This window comes from Pongo abelii, chromosome 3, assembly GCF_028885655.2.
Source record: "Pongo abelii isolate AG06213 chromosome 3, NHGRI_mPonAbe1-v2.0_pri, whole genome shotgun sequence".
Taxonomy (NCBI): Eukaryota; Metazoa; Chordata; class Mammalia; order Primates; family Hominidae; genus Pongo; species Pongo abelii.
In genome coordinates, this window is record NC_071988.2 from 88788578 (window position 1) to 88808572 (window position 19995).

General features: G+C 55.0%; 1 protein-coding gene, 1 long non-coding RNA gene and 4 pseudogenes across 4 annotated transcripts in view; all 6 read right to left on the bottom strand.

Moving 5' to 3' along the window:
* Positions 1-3644: 3644 nt before the first annotated feature.
* LOC129058799 (putative uncharacterized protein FLJ44672) lies at positions 3645-7342 on the bottom strand (annotated as a pseudogene).
* Positions 7343-7612: 270 nt separating this feature from the next.
* LOC129059171 (putative uncharacterized protein FLJ44672) lies at positions 7613-8327 on the bottom strand. The gene has a single exon (XM_054554768.2). The coding sequence runs from the start codon at positions 8281-8283 to the stop codon at positions 7618-7620; it is 666 nt and encodes a 221-aa protein (XP_054410743.1). The 5' UTR covers positions 8284-8327; the 3' UTR covers positions 7613-7617.
* A 1459-nt stretch (positions 8328-9786) lies between these two features.
* LOC129059172 (uncharacterized) lies at positions 9787-11557 on the bottom strand (annotated as a pseudogene).
* A 655-nt stretch (positions 11558-12212) lies between these two features.
* On the bottom strand, positions 12213-12914 carry LOC129058798 (putative uncharacterized protein FLJ46235; annotated as a pseudogene).
* Positions 12915-14850: 1936 nt separating this feature from the next.
* Positions 14851-16934, bottom strand: LOC129058797 (proline-rich protein 36-like; annotated as a pseudogene).
* Positions 16935-17389: 455 nt separating this feature from the next.
* The window catches only part of LOC134761280 (uncharacterized), a 35279-nt gene continuing 32673 nt past the window's right edge, over positions 17390-19995 (bottom strand). The window contains exons 9-11 of one of the 3 annotated variants that reach the window (XR_010139717.1): positions 19505-19695; positions 17675-17874; positions 17390-17447 (exon numbers count right to left, since the gene is read on the bottom strand). This is a non-coding gene — a long non-coding RNA (uncharacterized LOC134761280). The other 2 variants (XR_010139716.1, XR_010139715.1) reach the window with 2 other exon arrangements.

The window sequence follows — 19995 nt, forward strand, 5'->3', positions numbered from 1 at the left end:
AAGCAGAGTTTCGAAGTACATTTCAAGGCTTTATCTCAAGGCTAAGAAAAAATGTTTCTACAATCTGTTTCAAGGTTACATCTTAAGACTTGAGAGGAAAAAAAGGAAAAAAAAAGGTTTAAAATGAATTTCACAGTTAAAATACTTGGTTACAAAATTAAATAAAATGCATTCACATGGGAACATCATCTTCGATATACGCACAAACACATATGCACATAAATTTTCACTGCTATTGATGTTTACTATCTACTCATTTAGTATAAACGCTTGTTTCAAGAAAGATTAAGTGTTAAAAATCATAACTTTATCTGAGAGATGAATGAGTTAAGGCTAATTAAGTACTTCATTAAAGAAAGAGAACATACTAAAGTATTAATTATATTTAAAGCCTCAAACAATATACTTAAATTATGTGCTGAGCAGTTTTTTTTAAATGTGTAAGTTACAAGGCTTGTTTAGAGTAAAAAATAAGAGTGTTTTATCTATCGAAATCAAATTTTGCTAAGGCAGTTTCTAAAAATGATGAGCCAAGAGGCTGTTATATATTTTAGCAAATGTTATATTTATGAAACAATAACAATGCCAATTTATATTCTTTTCTGTGTTTAAGTACTAGATATAATGTCATGTAGGTCAGATGAAGGATATTTATATTTAAAGTGTTCTGACATCTCACTGGTTCTCAGTATAGATAGAAAGATGTTAACTAATTCTAGACTTTTAAAATTAATTCAGGGATAACCAACCATACAACAACTATTGAGTTTATAATTTCCAATTCAGCAGAGAAAAAAAATGATAAACCTAATAATTGGAAATTGACTAAATGTCTTCATAAAGACAGAGATTTGTGGAATTCAATTTTTTAAAAAGTTCAACTATATAGTTGCTTTTTATAAGGAGTATAACTAAAATGTAAGGACATGAAACTCAGCTGCCCACCTGAGCTGCTCATTCCCAGCACATGGCCAGTGAGGACATAGCGAGTGACAAGGAACACATGGTCATCCATGAGGAGGGGGTGATGATGTCATTGCTGATGATGGCTTTAGCACCACTGACACTGATCTCAAGTTCAAGGAGTGGGTGACTGGCTGAGAGTGGGGACAGCTCTGGGGAGGAGCCAGAGGGCAACAAGGGCTTTGGTGGGAAGGTATTTGCACCTGTCATTTTTTCCTCCTTTACTCCTGCCACCCCTTGCTGGATCCTGAGCCCCCAGGGTCCCCCGATCCACCTGCAGTTTTTGGCAAAGTCTATGGTCCCACTCCGTCCTCCTCCTACACATACTCGGATGCTTCCTCCTCAACCTTGGCACCCGTCTCCTTCTTACTGGGCCCAGGAGCCTTCAAGCCCAGGAGTCTGGTCAGGGCAGCAGTGCGGGCCCCCTATGGCCCCTACCCCTGGGGATGGGGGCCCAGGTACGCCTTCCAAGGTGACCTGTTTCCTCCCAATGGATCCTGCCACCTTCTGGTGCAAGAGACCTGAAAGTGTGGGCAACCTGGAGCTACCAGGCCCCTCAGTCATTGCGGTCCCTCCCAACACTAAGGCTTTCCTAGGCAGGAGCTGGGCTGAGCCACCCAGGGGGCAGAGCCTGAAGAGGAGAAACTGACTGGGCTTTTGGGGTCAGGGCAGAGGGAACACCACGGACATGGATCCCACACTGGAGGACCCTACCATGCCCAAATGCAAAATGAGAAGATGCTCCAGCTGCAGCCCAAAGCCCAACACCCCCAAGTGTGCCATGTGTGATGGGGACAGCTTCCCCTTTGTCTGTACAGGTGAAGAAGCTGAGGACGGGCTCAAGGAACCGGAGACCGAGAAAGCACTGTCCTCTTCACTGCACACGCCCTGGACCAGTGCCGGCCCTGATCATGCAGCTCTTCCAGGCCCACTGCTTCTTCCTGTCCACTAGGCCACAGCCGCCCTCCAGGCCCACTATGCACACATCTTCCCCTCCAAGGCTTGTTCTGCCCCTGCCCTGACTCCCAGCCCTGCGGGGGTCCTGACCCCACCTCACCTGGCTCAGACTCTGACGCTGCCCTGGCTGCCCCACCACTGCCTCTGCCCGAGAGTCACGTGAGGCTGGCAGTAGGGGCAGGGGCAGCAGTGGTGCCAGTTGGGGGGCGGTCCAGTGGGAGGAGCCTCAGCCTCGCGGGCTGCTCTGTGGGATTGATGACTGCATGATCTTCTGGGCACCTCACGGATCTTCAACTGCAGATGAAATGGATGCTGGTGGTGGGTGCAGGGCCGCTGGGAGCCGCTGCATGGGTCCCAGAGGCTGGACTGGGGCAGGTGCCAACTGAAGCTGCTGGGGCAGCATGGGCAGGATGTTCTGCACACAAACCTTGGAGAAGAAGATGTGTGCATAGCGGGTCCACTGCTGCTGCCCCTGCCCTGACTCCCAGCCCTGCCTGACCCCATCTCACCCTGCTCAGGCTCTGGTGCAACCCTGGCTGCCCTGCCACTGCCTCTGCCCCAGAGTTGGGGCCTCAACAGCCTGGCTGGAAGGGGACACCCCAGCCCTGCCTCAACACCTGGGTCCCTCCATAACTACCACAGGCAGGTGGGTGACCCCAAAGAAGATCCCAGGACTCACAGTACCCCCTGAGAACATGGACAGTATGTGGGGGTAGCAATGGAGGGCAGGATGGTTATCTTCTGCCGGGTAAAGCCATTTAATCCTTTCAGTTTGGGTGGGACGGAATAAGGCCTGCTTCTTCTTTTTTTTTTTTTTTTTGGAGACACAGTCTTGCTCTGTCGCCCAGGCGGGAGTGCAGTGGTGCAATCTTGGCTCACGGCAACCTCTTCCTGCCAGGTTCATGCCACTCTCCTGCCTCAGCCTTCCGGGTAGCTGGGATTACAGGTGCACGCTACCACATCCGGCTAATTTTTGTATTTTTAGTACAGACAGGGCTTCACCATCTTGGCCAGGCTGATTTTGATCTCCTGACACCGTGATCCACCTGCCTCCACCTCCCAAAGTGCTGGGATTACAGGCGTGAGCCTGGCCAAGGCCTGCTCCTCTTATATATACCCCCCTACTCCTGCAGCTGTGCCAGGGGAAAGCTGGGCAGTTTCCGTCCTCTGAGCCCCTGTACGTATATACCATGAAGTGTGGGACCTTCAGAGCTTTTCACTTTTCGGAAAATAGCTCCTGCTGGGGCTACAAGATGGAGTGTGAAGAGGGCCTTGGGCCACAGGGAGGCGCCTATGGAACAGGGGGAGTTCATGCATCCCTTCTTTCCCCAGAGGGGCTGGACTCAGGTGAGTATGGGAGTGGGGGCTCCTGCACTTCGACACAGGCAGCGGGAGGGTTTTCTCCCCATTCCCTCTGCACTCTCAACTTGAGTTGTACTTTTTAAGAAAGTGATTCACCCTGCCTTTGCCCCCTTCCCCAGAACAGAACACGTTGATCATGGGCGATGTTTCTTATTGTGCCAAAAAGTTGCCATGACCGTCATTAAACCTGTTTAACACCAAATAATAAGGAAAATAAAACAAAAAATTCGGGCTTGGTGCAGAAACTCACTCCAAATAAATTACCTACCAAAATATTTATATAATGGTGGAAATATTCCAAAATTCCATATTTTGGGATTTATACACAAAAGATAAAAAAATTAGAGGCCAAGAGGCTGCCGGAAAGGAAAAACGGGACCTGGAAAGGCCGTTGTGAGGAATGAGCTGGGCCTAAAGAGGCCACTGGCAGGCGGGAGCTGGGCCTGCCGAAGCGGCCAAAAAGCAGGAGCTTGGGAATGGGGAGGCCGCAGTGAGGCGAGAGCTAGCTGGGCATGGAGGGTCTGCCGTGAGGCCAAGACCGGACCCGTGCAGGCCTTTGGGAGGCAGGAGGCTGGGCCTGCAAAGGCTGACTGGAGGTCAAGTTCTGGGCCTGAAGAGGCCGCCGAAAGTCAAAACCAGGGCCTGGGAAGTCCGCTGAGAGCCATGAGCTGGGCTGGGCCGAAAGAGGCCACTGGGAGGCAGGAGGAGCTGGGCCTGGAGAGACTGACTTGAGGAAGTTTTTTTTTTTTTTTTTTAAATTTTTATTTTATAGTGGCAAGAAAATTAGCATGAGGCCTACCCTCAACAAAAGTTTAAATGTAAAATACAGTATTGTTCACTATACGAACAATGTTGGGTAGCAGATGCATAGAAATTTTTCAATTTGCATAACTGAGATTTTATAACCATTGATCAGCAACTTTCCATTTCCCCTTTACCCTGGCCCTTGAAAACCACCATTTATTCTTTTTTTTTTTGACCTAATGGACATTTATAGCATGCTTCATACAACTGCAGAATATACATTCTTTTTTTTTCTTCTTCTTCTTCTTCTTCTTCTTATTATTATTATTATACTTTAGGCTCTATGGTACATGTGCACAACGTGCAAGTAAGTTACATATGTATACATGTGCCATGCTGGTGCGCTGCACCCACCAACTCGTCATCTAGCATTAGGTATATCTCCCAATGCTATCCCTCCCCCCTCTCCCCACCCCACAACAGTCCCCAAAGTGTGATGTTCCCCTTCCTGGGTCCATGTGTTCTCATTGTTCAATTCCCACCTATGAGTGAGAATATGCGGTGTTTGGTTTTTTGTTCTTGTGATAGTTTACTGAGAATGATGATTTCCAATTTCATCCATGTCCCTACAAAGGACGTGAACTCATCATTTTTTATGGCTGCATAGTATTCCATGGTGTATATGTGCCACATTTTCTTAATCCAGTCTATCATTGTTGGACATTTGGGTTGCTTCCAAGTCTTTGCTATTGTGAATAATGCCGCAATAAACATACGTGTGCATGTGTCTTTATAGCAGCATGATTTATAGTCCTTTGGGTATATACCCAGTAATGGGATAGCTGGGTCAAATGGAATTTCTAGTTCTAGATCCCTGAGGAATCGCCACACTGACTTCCACAAGGGTTGAACTAGTTTACAGTCCCACCAACAGTGTAAAAGTGTTCCTATTTCTCCACATCCTCTCCAGCACCTGTTGTTTCCTGACTTTTTAATGATTGCCATTCTAACTGGTGTGAGATGGTATCTCATTGTGGTTTTGATTTGCATTTCTCTGATGGCCAGTGATGGTGAGCATTTTTTCATGTGTTTTTTGGCTGCATAAATGTCTTCTTTTGAGAAGTGGCTGTTCATGTCCTTCGCCCACTTTTTGATGGGGTTGTTTGTTTTTTTCTTGTAAATTTGTTGGAGTTCATTGTAGATTCTGGATATTAGCCCTTTGTCAGATGAGTAGGTTGCGAAAATTTTCTCCCATTTTGTAGGTTACCTGTTCACTCTGATGGTAGTTTCCATTGCTGTGCAGAAGCTCTTTAGTTTAATTAGATCCCATTTGTCAATTTTGGCTTTTGTTGCCATTGCTTTTGGTGTTTTAGACATGAAGTCCTTGCCCATGCCTATGTCCTGAATGGTATTGCCTAGGTTTTCTTCTAGGGTTTTTATGGTTTTACGTCTAACATTTAAGTCTTTAATCCATCTTGAATTGATTTTTGTATAAGGTGTAAGGAAGGGATCCAGTTTCAGCTTTCTACATATGGCTAGCCAGTTTTCCCAGCATCATTTATTAAATAGGGAATCCTTTCCCCATTTCTTGTTTTTGTCAGGTTTGTCAAAGATCAGATAGTTGTAGATATGTGGCATTATTTCTGATGGCTCTGTTCTGTTCCATTGATCTATATCTCTGTTTTGGTACCAGTACCATGCTGTTTTGGTTACTGTAGCCTTGTACTATAGTTTGAAGTCAGGTAGCGTGATGCCTCCAGCTTTGTTCTTTGGCTTAGGATTGACTTGGCGATGCGGGCTCTTTTTTGGTGCCATATGAACTTTAAAGTAGTTTTTTCCAATTCTGTGAAGAAAGCCATTGGTAGCTTGATGGGGATGGCATTGAATCTGTAAATTACCTTGGGAAGGATGGCCATTTTCATGATATTGATTCTTCCTACCCATGAGCATGGAATGTTCTTCCATTTCTTTGTATCCTCTTTTATTTCCTTGAGCAGTGGTTTGTAGTTCTCCTTGAAGAGGTCCTTCACGTCCCTTGTAAGTTGGATTCTTAGGTATTTTATTCTCTTTGAAGCAATTGTGAATGGGAGTTCACTCATGATTTGGCTCTCTGTTTGTCTGTTATTGATGTATAAGAATGCTTGTGATTTTTGTACATTGATTTTGTACCCTGAGACTTTGCTGAAGTTGCTTATCAGCTTAAGGAGATTTTGGGCTGAGACAATGGGGTTTTCTAGATATATTATCATGTCATCTGCAAACAGGGACAATTTGACTTCCTCTTTTCCTAATTGAATACCCTTGATTTCCTTCTCTTGCCTAATTGCCCTGGCCAGCACTTCCAACACTATGTTGAATAGAAGTGGTGAGAGAGGGCATCCCTGTCTTGTGCCAGTTTTCAAAGGGAATGCTTCCAGTTTTTGCCCATTCAGTATGATATTGGCTGTGGGTTTGTCATAAATGGCTCTTATTATTTTGAGATACGACCCATCAATACCTAATTTATTGAGAGTTTTTAGCATGAAGGGTTGTTGAATTTTGTCAAAGGCCTTTTCTGCATCTATTGAGATAATCATGTGGTTTTTGACTTTGGTTCTGTTTATATGCTGGATTACATTTATTGATTTGCGAATATCGAACCAGCCTTGCATCGCAGGGATGGAGCCCACTTGATCATGGTGGATAAGCTTTTTGATTTGCTGCTGGATTCTGTTTGCCAGTATTTTATTGAGGATTTTTGCATCAATGTTCATCCAGGATATTGGTCTAAAATTCTCTTTTTTTGTTGTGCCTCTGCCAGGCTTTGGTATCAGGATGATGCTGGCCTCATAAAATGAGTTAGGGGAAGAGTCTCGCTCTTTCGCCCAGGCCGGAGTGCAGTGGCGCTATCTCCTCACTGCAAGCTCCGCCTCCCGGGTTCACGCCATTCTCCTGCCTCAGCCTCCCTAGTAGCTGGGACTACAGGCACCCGCTACCACGCATGGCTAATTTTTTGTATTTCTAGTAGAAACGCGGTTTCACCATTTTAGCCAGGATGGTCTCGATCTCCTGACCTCATGATCCGCCCGCCTCGACCTCCCAAAGTGCTGGGATTACAGGCGTGAGCCACCACACCCAGCCTTGAGTTGAGGAAGTTTTGCACCTGGAGAGGCTGCCGAGAGGATGGAGCTGGGCTCTGGGAGGCTGACCTGCAGCTCTTCCAGGCCCACTTCCAGGCCAACTTGAGGATGACTTGGGCTTGCAGAGGCTGCTGGGAGGCCAGAGCTGGCCCTGGAGAGACCGACTCAAGGGCAGTCTGGGCCTGCAGAGGCCGCTAGGAGGAAGAGCTGGGCCTGGAAAGGCTGACTGGAGGAAGTCCAGCGCCTGGAGCGGATGCAAAGGAGCAAATGCTAGGCCGCAAAATGCTGCCGTGACGTCCCAGCTTGGCCTCCGGGAAGCAGGAGCTGGGCCTGCGGAGGCCGCCCCGAGGTGGGAGCCTGGCCCGAGGAGGCCATGGCGCCAGGCAACAGGTGGGCCTGGAGGGCGCACTGTGAGGTAGAGGCCGGGCCTCTAGAGGCCAACGGGAGGCAGGAGCTGGCACCGGAGGGGCCCTCATTGAGGACACGTTGCCCCTAGAGAGGCCACCAGGAGGCCGGAGCTGGGCCTGGAGAGGCCGACTTCAGGACGATTTGGGCCTACAGAGGCCGCTGGGAGGCCCAAGCTGGGCCTAGAGGAGCCCACCGACCAGACGCCATTTGGGGCCTGGAGACGCTTTCGGAGGGCAGGAGCTGAGCCTGGCGAGGCCACCGTGAGGCCTGAGCTGGGCCTGGGGAGCTTGGCTTCAGGAAGTTGTGGGCCTACCAGGGCCGCCGGGAGCTGGGCGGGAGCTGAGTCCAAAGAGGTTGTTGGGAGGCTGGAGTCGGGCCTGGAGATGCAGCCGGGAGAAAGAACTGGGCCCAGAGAGGATGCCGGGAGGCTGCAAGTGGGTCTGGAGAGGCCGACTTGAGGAGACCCAGCCTCTGCCTCCCTCATGGCGGTCTCTGCAGGCCCAGCTGTTCCTCCTGGCTGCGTCTCCCAGCCCAGCTCCTGACTCCCAGCAAGCAAGCTCTTTTGGCTCAGCTCCTGCTGGCGTTTGTACGCCCCGAAGTTTCTGCAGCCAAGCTGTTCATGCCCACGTCCTGCCTCCCGGTGGCCTGTACAGGCCCAGCTCTGGCTGGAGAGGAGCCCCTGCAGGCCCCGCTGTTGCCTCCCAGGGGCCTCTCCAGACCCAGCTGTCATCCCACGGCGGCCTCCCAGGACCAAGTCCCTACCTGCCTCCCGGCATCCCGCGTGCAGCCCAGCTCCTCCCTCACAGTGGCCTGTTCAGGCCCAACTCATGCCTCTGGCACCCTGCCCAGAGGCGTGAGCCCCTGCCTCACACTGGCCTCTCTCACACTGAGGTCCTCCATCACACTGGCCTGTTGAGGCCCAGCTCATGACTCCGGTGGCCTCTCCAGGCCCAGCCCCTGCCTCGCGGAGGCCCTCCAGAGGCCAAGTTCATGCATCACGGCGGCCTCTCCCGGCCTGGCGTTTGCTCCCTTGCATGCGCTCCAGACCCTGCATTTCCTCCAGTCGGCCTCTCCAGGCCCAGCTCTTCCTCCCAGCGGCCTCTACAGGCCCAAGTCGTCCTCAAGTTGGCCACCCCAGGCCTGCAGAGGCCGCCGGGAGGCAGGACAGGCCGACTTGAAGACAGTCTGGGCCTGCAGAGGCCGCGGGGAGGAAGAGCTGGGCCTGGATAGGCCAACTGGAGGAAGTGCAGGGCCTGGAGCACATGCAAAGGAGCAAACGCCAGGCCGGGAGAGGCCGCCGTGATGCATGAGCTTGGCCTCCGGAGGGCCTCCGCGAGGCAGGAGCTGGGCCTGTGGAGGCCGCCCCGAGGCAGGAGCCTGGCCCAAGGCCACGGCGAGGCAAGAGGTGGGCCTGGAGGGCCCACTGTTGACGTACAGGCTAGGCCTCTAGAAGCCGCCAGCCAACAGGCAGGGGCTGGGCCTGGAGAGGCCACCAGAGTCATGAGCTGGGCCTCAACAAGCTACCGTGAGGGAGGACCTCTCTCAGCGTGAGAGAGGTCCTCTGAGAGGGGTCCTCTCTCACGCTGAGAGGGGTCCTCTCTCAGGCTGAAAGTGGTCCTCTCTCCCGCTGAGAGAGGTCCTCTGACAGGTCCTCTCTCACGCTGAGGTCCTCTCTCACACTGAGAACTCCTAGCGTGAGAGAGGACCTCTCTCAGCGGGAGAGAGGCCAGTGCGAGGCAGGGGCTCACGCCTCTGAGCAGGGTGCCAGAGGCACGAGTTGGGCCTCAACAGGCCAGCGTGAGAGAGGCGCTCTGAGAGGGGTCCTCTCTCACGCTGAGAGGTCCTCTTAGAGGGGTCCTCTCTCATGCTGAGAGTGGTCCTCTGAGAGGGGTCCTCTCTCACGCTGAGAGAGGTCCCTTCTCACGCTGAAAGAGGTCGTCTCTCACGCTGAGAGGTCCTCTAACATGTCCTCTCTCAAACTGAGAGAGGCCAGTGTGAGGCAGGGGCTCACGCCTCTGGGCAGGGTGCCAAAGGAATGAATTGGGCCTCAACAGGCCAGCGTGAGGGAGGACCTCTCTCAGCGTGAGGTCCTCTGAGAGGGGTCCTCTCTCAGCATGAGAGAGGTCCTCTGAGAGGGTCCTCCCTCACACAGAGAGGGGTCCTCTCTCACGCTGAGAGAGGTCCTCTAACAGGTCCTCTCTCACGCTGAGAGAGGCCGGTGTGAGGCAGGGGCTCACGCCTCTGGACAGGGTGCCAAAGGCATGAGTTGGGCCTCAACAGGCCACCATGAGGGAGGAGCTGGGCCGCTCACAGGCTGCCAGGAGGCAGGCAGGGAGTTGGCCCCGGGAGGCCGCCGTGGGTCGAGAGCCGGGCCTGGAGAGGCCCCTGGGAGGCAAGAGCAGGGCCTGCAGAGGCTGTTCTCCAGCCAGAGCTGGGCCAGTTCAGGCACCGGGAGGCAGGAGGTGGGCCTGAAGAGCTTGGCTGGAGAAAGTTCGGGGCCTACAAAGGCCAGTGGAAGCTGGGCAGGAGCTGAGCCAAAAGAGCTTGCTTGCTGGGAGGCCGGAACTGGGCCTGGAGAGGCCGACTTCAGGATGACTTAGGCCTGCAGAGGTTGCCGGGAGGCCCAAGCTGGGCCAGGAGGAGTCCACCGACCGGACGCCATTTGGAGCCTGGAGACGCCGTCGGAGGGCAGGAGCTGAGCCTGGAGAGGCCACCGTGAGGCCTGAGCTGGGCCTGGGGAGCTTGGCTTCAGGAAGTTGTGGGCCTACCAGGGCCGCCAGGAGCTGAGCGGGAGCTGAGTCCAAAGAGGTTGTTGGGAGGCCGGAGTCGGGCCTGGAGACGCAGCCAGGAGGAAGAACTGGGCCCAGAGAGGATGCCGGGAGGCTGCAAGTGGGTCTGGAGAGGCCGACTTGAGGAGGCCCAGCCTCTGCCTCCCTCATGGCGGCCTCTGCAGGCCCAGCTCTTCCTCCTGGCTGCATCTCCCAGCCCAGCCCCTGACTCCCAGCAAGCAAGCTCTTTTGGCTCAGCTCCTGCTGGCATTTATAGGCCCCGAAGCTTCTGCAGCCAAGCTGTTCATGCCCACATCCTGCCTCCCGGTGGCCTGTACAGGCCCAGCTCTGGCTGGAGAAGAGCCTCTGCAGGCCCCACTGTTGCCTCCCAGGGGCCTCTCCAGACCCAGCTGTCACCCCACGGCGGCCTCCCAGGACCAAGTCCCTGCCTGCCTCCCGGCAGCCCGTGTGCAGCCCAGCTCCTCCCTCACGGTGGCCTGTTCAGGCCCAACTCATGCCTCTGGCACCCTGCCCAGAGGCGTGAGCCCCTGCCTCACACTGGCCTCTCTCACGCTGAGAGAGGTCCTCCATCACGCTGGCCTGTTGAGGCCCAGCTCATGACTCTGGTGGCCTCTCCAGGCCCAGCCCCTGCCTCGCGGAGGCCAAGCTCATGCGTCACGGCGGCCTCTCCCGGCCTGGCGTTTGCTCCCTTGCATGCCCTCCAGACCCTGCACTTCCTCCAGTCGGCCTCTCCAGGCCCAGCTCTTCCTCCCAGCCACCTCTACAGGCCCAAGTCGTCCTCAAGTTGGCCACCCCGGGCCTGCAGAGGCCACCGGGAGGCAGGACAGGCCGACTTGACGACAGTCTGGGCCTGCAGAGGCCGCCGGGAGGCAGGACAGGCCGATTTGATGACAGTTCCGGCCTGCAGAGGCCGCCGGGAGGAACAGCTGGGCCTGGAGAGGCCGACTGGAGGAAGTGCAGGGCCTGGAGCGCATGCAATGGAGCAAACGCCAGGCCGGGAGAGGCCGCCGTGATGCATGAGCTTGGCCTCCGGAGGGCCTCCACGAGGCAGGAGCTGGGCCTGCGGAGGCCGTCCCGAGGCGGGAGCCTGGCCCGAGGAGGCCACGGCGAGGCAAGAGGTGGGCCTGGAGGGCCCACTGTTGAGGTAGAGGCTGGGCCTCTAGAAGCCGCCAGCCAACAGGCAGAGACTGGGCCTGGAGAGGCCACCAGAGTCATGAGCTGGGCCTCAACAAGCTACCGTCAGGGAGGACCTCTCAGCGTGAGAGAGGTCCTCAGAGAGGGGTCCTCTCTCACGCTGAGAGAGTTCCTCTGAGAGGGGTCCTCTCTCACGCTGAGAGAGTTCCTCTGAGAGGGGTCCTCTCTCACGCTGAGAGAGGTCCTCTGACAGGTCCTCTCTCACGCTGAGGTCCTCTCTCACACTGAGAACTCCTAGCGTGAGAGAGGCCAGTGTGAGGCAGGGGCTCACGCCTCTGGGCAGGGTGCCAGAGGCATGAGTTGGGCCTCAACAGGCCAGCGTGAGAGAGGCCCTCTGAGAGGGGTCCTCTCTCACGCAGAGAGGTTCTCTTAGAGGGGTCCTCTCTCACGCTGAGAGAGGTCCTCTGAGAGGGGTCCTCTCTCACGCTGAGAGAGGTCCTCTGAGAGGGGTCCTCTCTCCGCTGAGAGAGGTCCTCTGAGAGGGGTCCTCTCTCACGCTGAGAGAGGTCCCTTCTCATGCTGAAAGAGGTCCTCTCTCATGCTGAGAGGTCCTCTAACATGTCCTCTCTCACACTGAGAGAGGTCCTCTCTCACGCTGAGGTCCTCTGTCACGCTGAGAGAAGTCCTAGCGTGAGAGAGGACCTCAGCGTGAGAGAGGCCAGTGTGAGGCAGGGGCTCACGCCTCTGGGCAGGGTGCCAAAGGCATGAGTTGGGCCTCAACAGGCCACCATGAGGGAGGAGCTGGGCCGCTCGCAGGCTGCCGGGAGGCAGGCAGGGAGTTGGCCCCGGGAGGCTGCCGTGGGTCAAGAGCCGGGCCTGGAGAGGCCCCTGGGAGGCAAGAGCGGGGCCTGCAGAGGCTGTTCTCCAGCCAGAGCTGGGCCAGTTCAGGCACCGGGAGGCAGGAGGTGGGCCTGAAGAGCTTGGCTGGAGAAAGTTCGGGGCCTACAAAGGCCAGTGGGAGCTGGGCAGGAGCTGAGCCAAAAGAGCTTGCTTGCTGGGAGGCCGGAGCTGGGCCTGGAGAGGCCGACTTCAGGATGACTTGGGCCTGCAGAGGTTGCCAGGAGGCCCAAGCTGGGCCAGGAGGAGTCCACCGACCGGACGCCGTTTGGAGCCTGGAGACGCCATCGGAGGGCAGGAGGTGAGCCTGGAGAGGCCACTGTGAGGCCTGAGCTGGGCCTGGGGAGCTTGGCTTCAGGAAGTTGTGGGCCTACCAGGGCCGCCAGGAGCTGGGCGGGAGCTGAGTCCAAAGAGGTTGTTGGGAGGCCGGAGTCGGGCCTGGAGACGCAGCCGGGAGGAAGAACTGGGCCCAGAGAGGATGCCGGGAGGCTGCAAGTGGGTCTGGAGAGGCCGACTTGAGGAGGCCCAGCCTCTGCCTCCCTCATGGCGGCCTCTGCAGGCCCAGCTGTTCCTCCAGGCTGCGTCTCCCAGCCCAGCTCCTGACTCCCAGCAAGCAAGCTCTTTTGGCTCAGCTCCTGCTGGCGTTTGTAGGCCCCGAAGTTTCTGCAGCCAAGCTGTTCATGCCCACGTCCTGCCTCCCGGTGGCCTGTACAGGCCCAGCTCTGGCTGGAGAAGAGCCTCTGCAGGCCCCGCTGTTGCCTCCCAGGGGCCTCTCCAGACCCAGCTGTCACCCCACGGCAGCCTCCCGGGACCAAGTCCCTGCCTGCCTCCCGGCAGCCCACGTGCAGCCCAGCTCCTCCCTCACGGTGGCCTGTTCAGGCCCAACTTATGCCTCTGGCACCCTGCCCAGAGGCATGAGCCCCTGCCTCACACTGGCCTCTCTCACGCTGAGAGAGGTCCTCCATCACGCTGGCCTGTTGAGGCCCAGGTCATGACTCCGGTGGCCTCTCCAGGCCCAGCCCCTGCCTCGCGGAGGCCCTCCAGAGGCCAAGCTCATGCATCACGGCGGCCTCTCCCGGCCTGGCGTTTCCTCCCTTGCATGCCCTCCAGACCCTGCAGTTCCTCCAGTCGGCCTCTCCAGGCCCAGCTCTTCCTCCCAGCGGCCTCTACAGGCCCAAGTCGTCCTCAAGTTGGCCACCCCAGGCCTGCAGAGGCCGCCGGGAAGCAGGACAGGCCGACTTGACGACAGTCTGGGCCTGCAGAGGCCGCCGGGAGGAAGAGCTGGGCCTGGAGAGGCCGACTGGAGGAAGTGCAGGGCCTGGAGCGCATGCAAAGGAGCAAACGCCAGGCCGGGAGAGGCCGCGTGACGTATGAGCTTGGCCTCCGGAGGGCTTCCACGAGGCAGGAGCTGGGCCTGCGGAGGTCGTCCCGAGGCGGGAGCCTGGCCCGAGGAGGCCACGGTGAGGCAAGAGGTGGGCCTGGAGGGCCCACTGTTGAGGTAGAGGCTGGGCCTCTAGAAGCCACCAGCCAACAGGCAGGGACTGGGCCTGGAGAGGCCACCAGAGTCATGAGCTGGGCCTCAACAAGCTACCGTGAGGGAGGACCTCTCTCAGCGTGAGAGAGGTCCTTTCTCACACTGAAAGAGGTCCTCTCTCACGCTGAGGTCCTCTCTCACACTGAGAAGTCCTAGCGTGAGAGAGGACCTCTCTCAGCGTGAGAGAGGACCTCTCTCAGCGTGAGAGAGGCCAGTGTGAGGCAGGGGCTCACGCCTCTGGTCAGGGTGCCAGAGACATGGGTTGGGCCTCAACAGGCCAGTGTGAGGGAGGACCTCTCTCAGCGTGAGAGAGGCCCTCTGAGAGGGGTTCTCTCTCACGCTGAGAGGTCCTCTTAGAGGGGTCCTCTCACGCTGAGAGAGTTCCTCTGAGAGGGGTCCTCTCTCACGCTGAGAGAGGTCCCTTCTCACGCTGAAAGAGGTCCTCTCTCACGCTGAGAGGTCCTCTAACATGTCCTCTCTCATGCTGAGAGAGGCCAGTGTGAGGCACGAGCTCACGCCTCTGGGCAGGGTGCCAGAGGCATGAATTGGGCCTCAACAGGCCAGTGTGAGGGAGGACCTCTCTCCGTGTGAGAGAGGTCCTCTGAGACGGGTCCTCTCTCCGTGTGAGAGAGGTCCTCTGAGAGGGTCCTCTCTCACGCTGAGAGGAGTCCTCTCTCACGCTGAGAGAGATCCTCTCACAGGTCCTCTCTCATGCTGAGAGAGGTCCTCTCACAGGTCCTGTCTCACACTGAGGTCCTCTCTCACGCTGAGAGAAGTCCTAGCGTGAGAGAGGCCAGTGTGAGGCAGGGGCTCACGCCTCTGGGCAGGGTGCCAAAGGCATGAGTTGGGCCTCAACAGGCCACCATGAGGGAGGAGCTGGGCTGCTCGCAGGCTGCCGGGAGGCAGGCAGGGAGTTGGCCCCGGGAGGACGCCGTGGGTTGAGAGCCGGGCCTGGAGAGGCCCCTGGGAGGCAAGAGCGGGGCCTGCAGAGGCTGTTCTTCAGCCAGAACTGGGCCAGTTCAGGCACCGGGAGGCAGGAGGTGGGCCTGAAGAGCTTGGCTGGAGAAAGTTCGGGGCCTACAAAGGCCAGTGGGAGCTGGGCAGGAGCTGAGCCAAAAGAGCTTGCTTGCTGGGAGGCCGGAGCTGGGCCTGGAGAGGCCGACTTCAGGACGACCTGGGCCTGCAGAGGTTGCCGGGAGGCCCAAGCTGGGCCAGGAGGAGCCCACCGACCGGACGCCGTTTGGAGCCTGGAGACGCCGTCGGAGGGCAGGAGCTGAGCCTGGAGAGGCCACCATGAGGCCTGAGCTGGGCCTGGGGAGCTTGGCTTCAGGAAGTTGTGGGCCTACCAGGGCCACCGGGAGCTGGGCGGGAGCTGAGTCCAAAGAGTTGTTGGGAGGCCGGAGTCGGGCCTGGAGACGCAGCCGGGAGGAAGACCTGGGCACAGAGAGGACGCCGGGAGGCTGCACGTGGGTCTGGAGAGGCCAACTTGAGGAGGTTCTGGGCCCGAAGAGGCCGCCGGAAGGGAAAAACTGGGCCTGGAAAGGCCATTGTGAGGAATGAACCCCATGGGCCTGAAGATGCCACTGGCAGGAGAGAGCTGGGCCTGCTGAAGCGGCTGAGAGGCAGGAGCTTTGGACTGGGGAGGCCGCAGTGAGGCGAGGGCTAGCTGGGAGTGGATAGTCTGCTGTGAGGCAGAGGCTGGGCCTGTGCAGGCCTTCGGGAGGCAGGAGGCCGGGCCTGGAGAGGCTGACTGGAGGTCAAATTCGGGCCTGCAGAGGCCGCCAAAAGTCAAAAGTGGGGCCTGCGAAGGCCGCCAGGAGGCATGAGCTGGGCTGGGCTGAAAAAGGCCACTGGGGGGCAGGAGGAGCTGGGTCTGGAGAGGCTGACTCGAGGAACTTTTGCACCCGGAGAGGCCGCCGAGAGGCTGGAGCTGGGCCTGTGGAGGCCGACTTGAGGACGACCTGGGCCTGCAGAGGCCGCCGGGAGGCAGGAGCTGACCCTGGACAGGCCGACTTGACAACAGTCTGGGCCTGCAGCGGCCACCGGGAGGAAGAGCTGGGCCTGGAGAGGCCCACTTGAGGAAGTTCTGGGTCTGGAGATGCTGCCAAAAGGCAAAAGCTGGGCCAGAATGGCCACTGTGAGGCATAAGTTTGCCCTAGAGAGGCCATTGAGGTAGGAGTGGGGCCTGTAGAGGCTGCTGAAAGGCAGGAGCTTGGCCTAGGGGGTTGCAGTGAGGCACATGCTGGGCTGGGAAAATGTGCTGTGAGGCAGAGGTTGAGCCTGTAGATGCTGACGGAAGGCACGAGTTGGGCCTGGAATGGCAGACTTGAGAAAGTTCTCGGTCTAGAGAAGGTGCTGGGATGCAGGAGCTGGGCCTGGAGAGGCCACCAAGGCATGAGCTGTGCCTAAAGAGGCCAATGTTAGGCAGGAGCTGTGCCTGGAGAGGTCGACTTGAGGAAGTTTCGGGCACGGACAGCCTGTCGAGGGGCAGGAGCTGGGCCTGGAGAGGCCATGGTGAGGTATGAGCTGGGCCTAATGAGATTAGTGTGAAGCAGGATCTGGGCCTGTTGAGGCTGCTGGGAGGCAGGTAGGACCTTGTTTGGGGAAGGCTTCTGTGAGGCAAAAGCTGGGCCTGGAGAGGCCATTGTCACGCAGGAGCTGGCCTGTCCAGGCCATTGGGAGGCAGAAGGTGGGCCTGGAAAGCTTGACTTGAGGCAGTTTTGGGCCTACAAAGGCCACTAGGAGCTGGGCAGGAGCTGAGCCAAAAGAGGTTGTTCTGAGGCAGGAGTTGGACCTCCAGACACAGTCAGAAGAAAGAGCACGGCCTGTAGAGGCCACCTGGGGGCAGCAGCTGGGCCTGGAGATGCCAACGAAAGGCAGGAGCTGGGCCTTGAGAGGCCGACTTGTGGACATTTTGGCCCTGGATTTTGTGGCCTGGACTTGAGGACATTTGGGCCTCCTGCAAAGAGGCAGGAGCTGGGACTAAAGAGGCTGTTGTAAGGCAGGAGCTGGGCCTGTACAGGCTGCCCAGAGTCAGAAGATGGGCCTCAAGAGGCCACTGTACAACAGGAGCTGGGTCTTGGAAGGTGGCCGTGAGGCAAAAGCTGGCCCTTGGGAGGCCAATGAGTGGCAGGAGCTGGGTCTGGTGAGGTCAACTTGAGAAAGTTCAGGGCCTGGAGAGAAGCCTGGGAGGCAGGAACTGGGTCTAAAGAGGCCATTGTAACGATGGAGCTGTGCCTGTGGAGGCTGTTGTGAGGCAGTAGCCTCATCTGCGGAGACTGCCATGAGGTAGGGTATGGGCCTAAATAGGCCATTGTGAGTCATGAGCTTGGTCTGTAGAGGCTGACTGGAGAAAGTTCTGGGCCTGGAGAGGCTGCCGGGAGGTAGGAGCTGGGCCAAAAGATTTAAGCACATTACATTTATTAGGCACTTTATTTCCATTATTACACTGTAATATATAATAAAATAATTATAGAACTCACCATAATGTAGAATCAGTGGGCGTGTTAAGCTTGCTTTCCTGCAACTAGATGGTCCCACCTGAGCGTGATGGGAGAAAGTGACAGATCAATAGGTATTAGATTCTCATAAGGACAGCGCAACCTAGATCCCTCACATGCACGGCTCACAACAGGGTGCGTTCTCCTATGAGAATCTAATGCTGCTGCTGATCTGAGAAGGTGGAGCTCAGGCGGGAATGTGAGCAAAGGGGAGTGGCTGTAAATACAGACCAAGCTTCCCTCACTCCCTCACTTGACACCACTCACCTCCTGCTGTGTGGCTCCTTACGGCTCCATGGCTCAGGGGTTGGGGACCCCTGCTCAAGTGCATCCAAAACGACCCTTCCCACACCAGTCTTCATAGTGGTCAAGTGCAGCAACCACTTAGCTCCCAAGGCATGAGCCTCAGCTGGCATTTTGTCACAATCAACAGTAAGTGGTAGCTTGAGTCATTGTGAGGTCACTTCCTGGAAATCACCAGCATCCCATTTCCCACTGGCAAAGAGCTCAGCACTGCCCCCTGGGAAACCAAACCTATGTCCAAATCCCATCTGTGTGGGTTTATCTCCTGGGACCCTTCCTAGCATATTAGTCAGAGTCCAATCAGGAAGCATAAACCACTCAAAAGTTTAAAGTGGTAAAATTTAATACAGAGAATTATTCATTATAACAGGTGAACAGCATAATGAGAGATTGGCTAGCACAAAGTAAAGAGAACTCTAGAGAATATAGGACTAGCCCAGGCCAGGCATGGTGGCTCATGCCTGAAATTCCAGCAATTTCAGAAGCTAATGCAGGAGGATTGCTTAAGGCCAGGAGCTAGAGACTGCTCTGGACAACACAGTGAGACCCTGTCTCTATCCAAAAAAAGAAAAAAAATTAGCTGGGAGTGGTGGTGCACACCTGTAGTCCCAGCTACTCAGAATGCTGAAGTTTGAGCCTGGCAGGTCAAGGCTGCAGTGAGGCATGATTATGCCACTACAGTCCAGCCTGGTGACAGAGCAAGACCCTGTCTCAAAGAACAAAACAACAACAACCATTTACAGACAAAAAAGAAATAGAGCTAATAAGCTAAGGAAAGATGTTGAAATGTGACAAGTAAAGTAATATGAGGTCTTTTATCTATTTAAGATAATCAAACAAAAAATGACTTACTAAATTATAATACCCTGTGCTGGCAAAGGTGCAGTGAAATGGGCACTTTCTTATACTATAAGGGGTGTTTAAATTGTGTATAAGCCTTCCAGGGTAAAGCTTGTCAATTTTTTAAAATAATAGAGACAGGGTCTCACCATACTGCCATACTGCCTCCTCCAACTCTTGGCCTCAAGCAATCCTCCTGTCTTAGCCTCCCAAAGTGCTAAGATTATAGCTGGGAGGCACCCAAAACCTTGTCAATTTACATCAAGGGTAATGAGAATGTCCATTCACCGTGACTCACAGTAATCTTACTTCTGGGGAGACAATTCAATCTAAACAAAAGGTCATCTGTACAAACACAGTAAAAATCTGGGAGTAACTGAAGACAGAGTTGGTAAGTGAAATAAGAAACAGTTATAAGAAATTAAACTATGGTATTAATAGGTACCTGGTAAAAGGTCAGTTGATGTTAGCTGCTACTTTTTTGTCGTTTTGAGACAGGGTCTCACTCTGTCACCCAGGCTGGAGTGCAGAGGCCTGATCATGACTCACTGCAGTCTCAGCCTCCCTGGGCTCAAGTGATCCTCCCACCTCAGCCTACCAAGGAGCTGGGACTACAGGAACATGCCACCACACTAGGCTAATTCATGTATTTTTCTGTAGGGATGGCGACTCCCTTTGTTTCCAAGGCCTATCGCAAACACTTGGCCTCAAGCCATCCTCCTGCCTCAGCCTCCCAAAGTGTTGCGATTACCAGTGTGAGCCACCACACCTGGCCAGCTGCTACTTTTATCAATATTATTATTATTCCACTCAATTAAAAATTATTATTTTCAAGGCTATGCAACAGTATGTATCCTACAGCATAATTGTAAAAACATATACAGTCGTCACTCAGTATACAGAATTAGTTCCAGCCCCCCATCTCTGCATATACCAAAATCCATGCTTACTCACGTTTCACTGTCACCCCTCTGGAATCCACGTATAGGAAAATTCCGAATATTAGCTGGGCATAGTGGCAAGCACCTATAGTCTCAGCCACGTGGGAGGTTGAGATGGGAGGATCGCTTCAGCCTGGAAGGTTGAGGCTGCAGTCAGCTGTGATAGCACTACTACACTCCAGCCTTGGACAACAGAGGGAGACTCTGTCTCAGAAAAAAAACAAAATAAAACAGGTTAGAAATTGTAATGAGGTCTGTTGGGCAAAATTCCATGTAAGCAAAGTATAAATTAATAAAGCAAATGGTGATAAATTAGTACGATTGACTTTCTGGAGTTTCTGACAATAAAAGTAAGAAAAATGCAAAACACAAAGACAGAGAGTAAAAAGAGAAATTAGGAAAGCATTCTACATGTTTAACAGGAAGACACTGGCCATGTTCATGCAGCAGCAGTATGTCATGATATGACATACCTTGGAGAGAAGTTAACAGATGAGGAAGTTG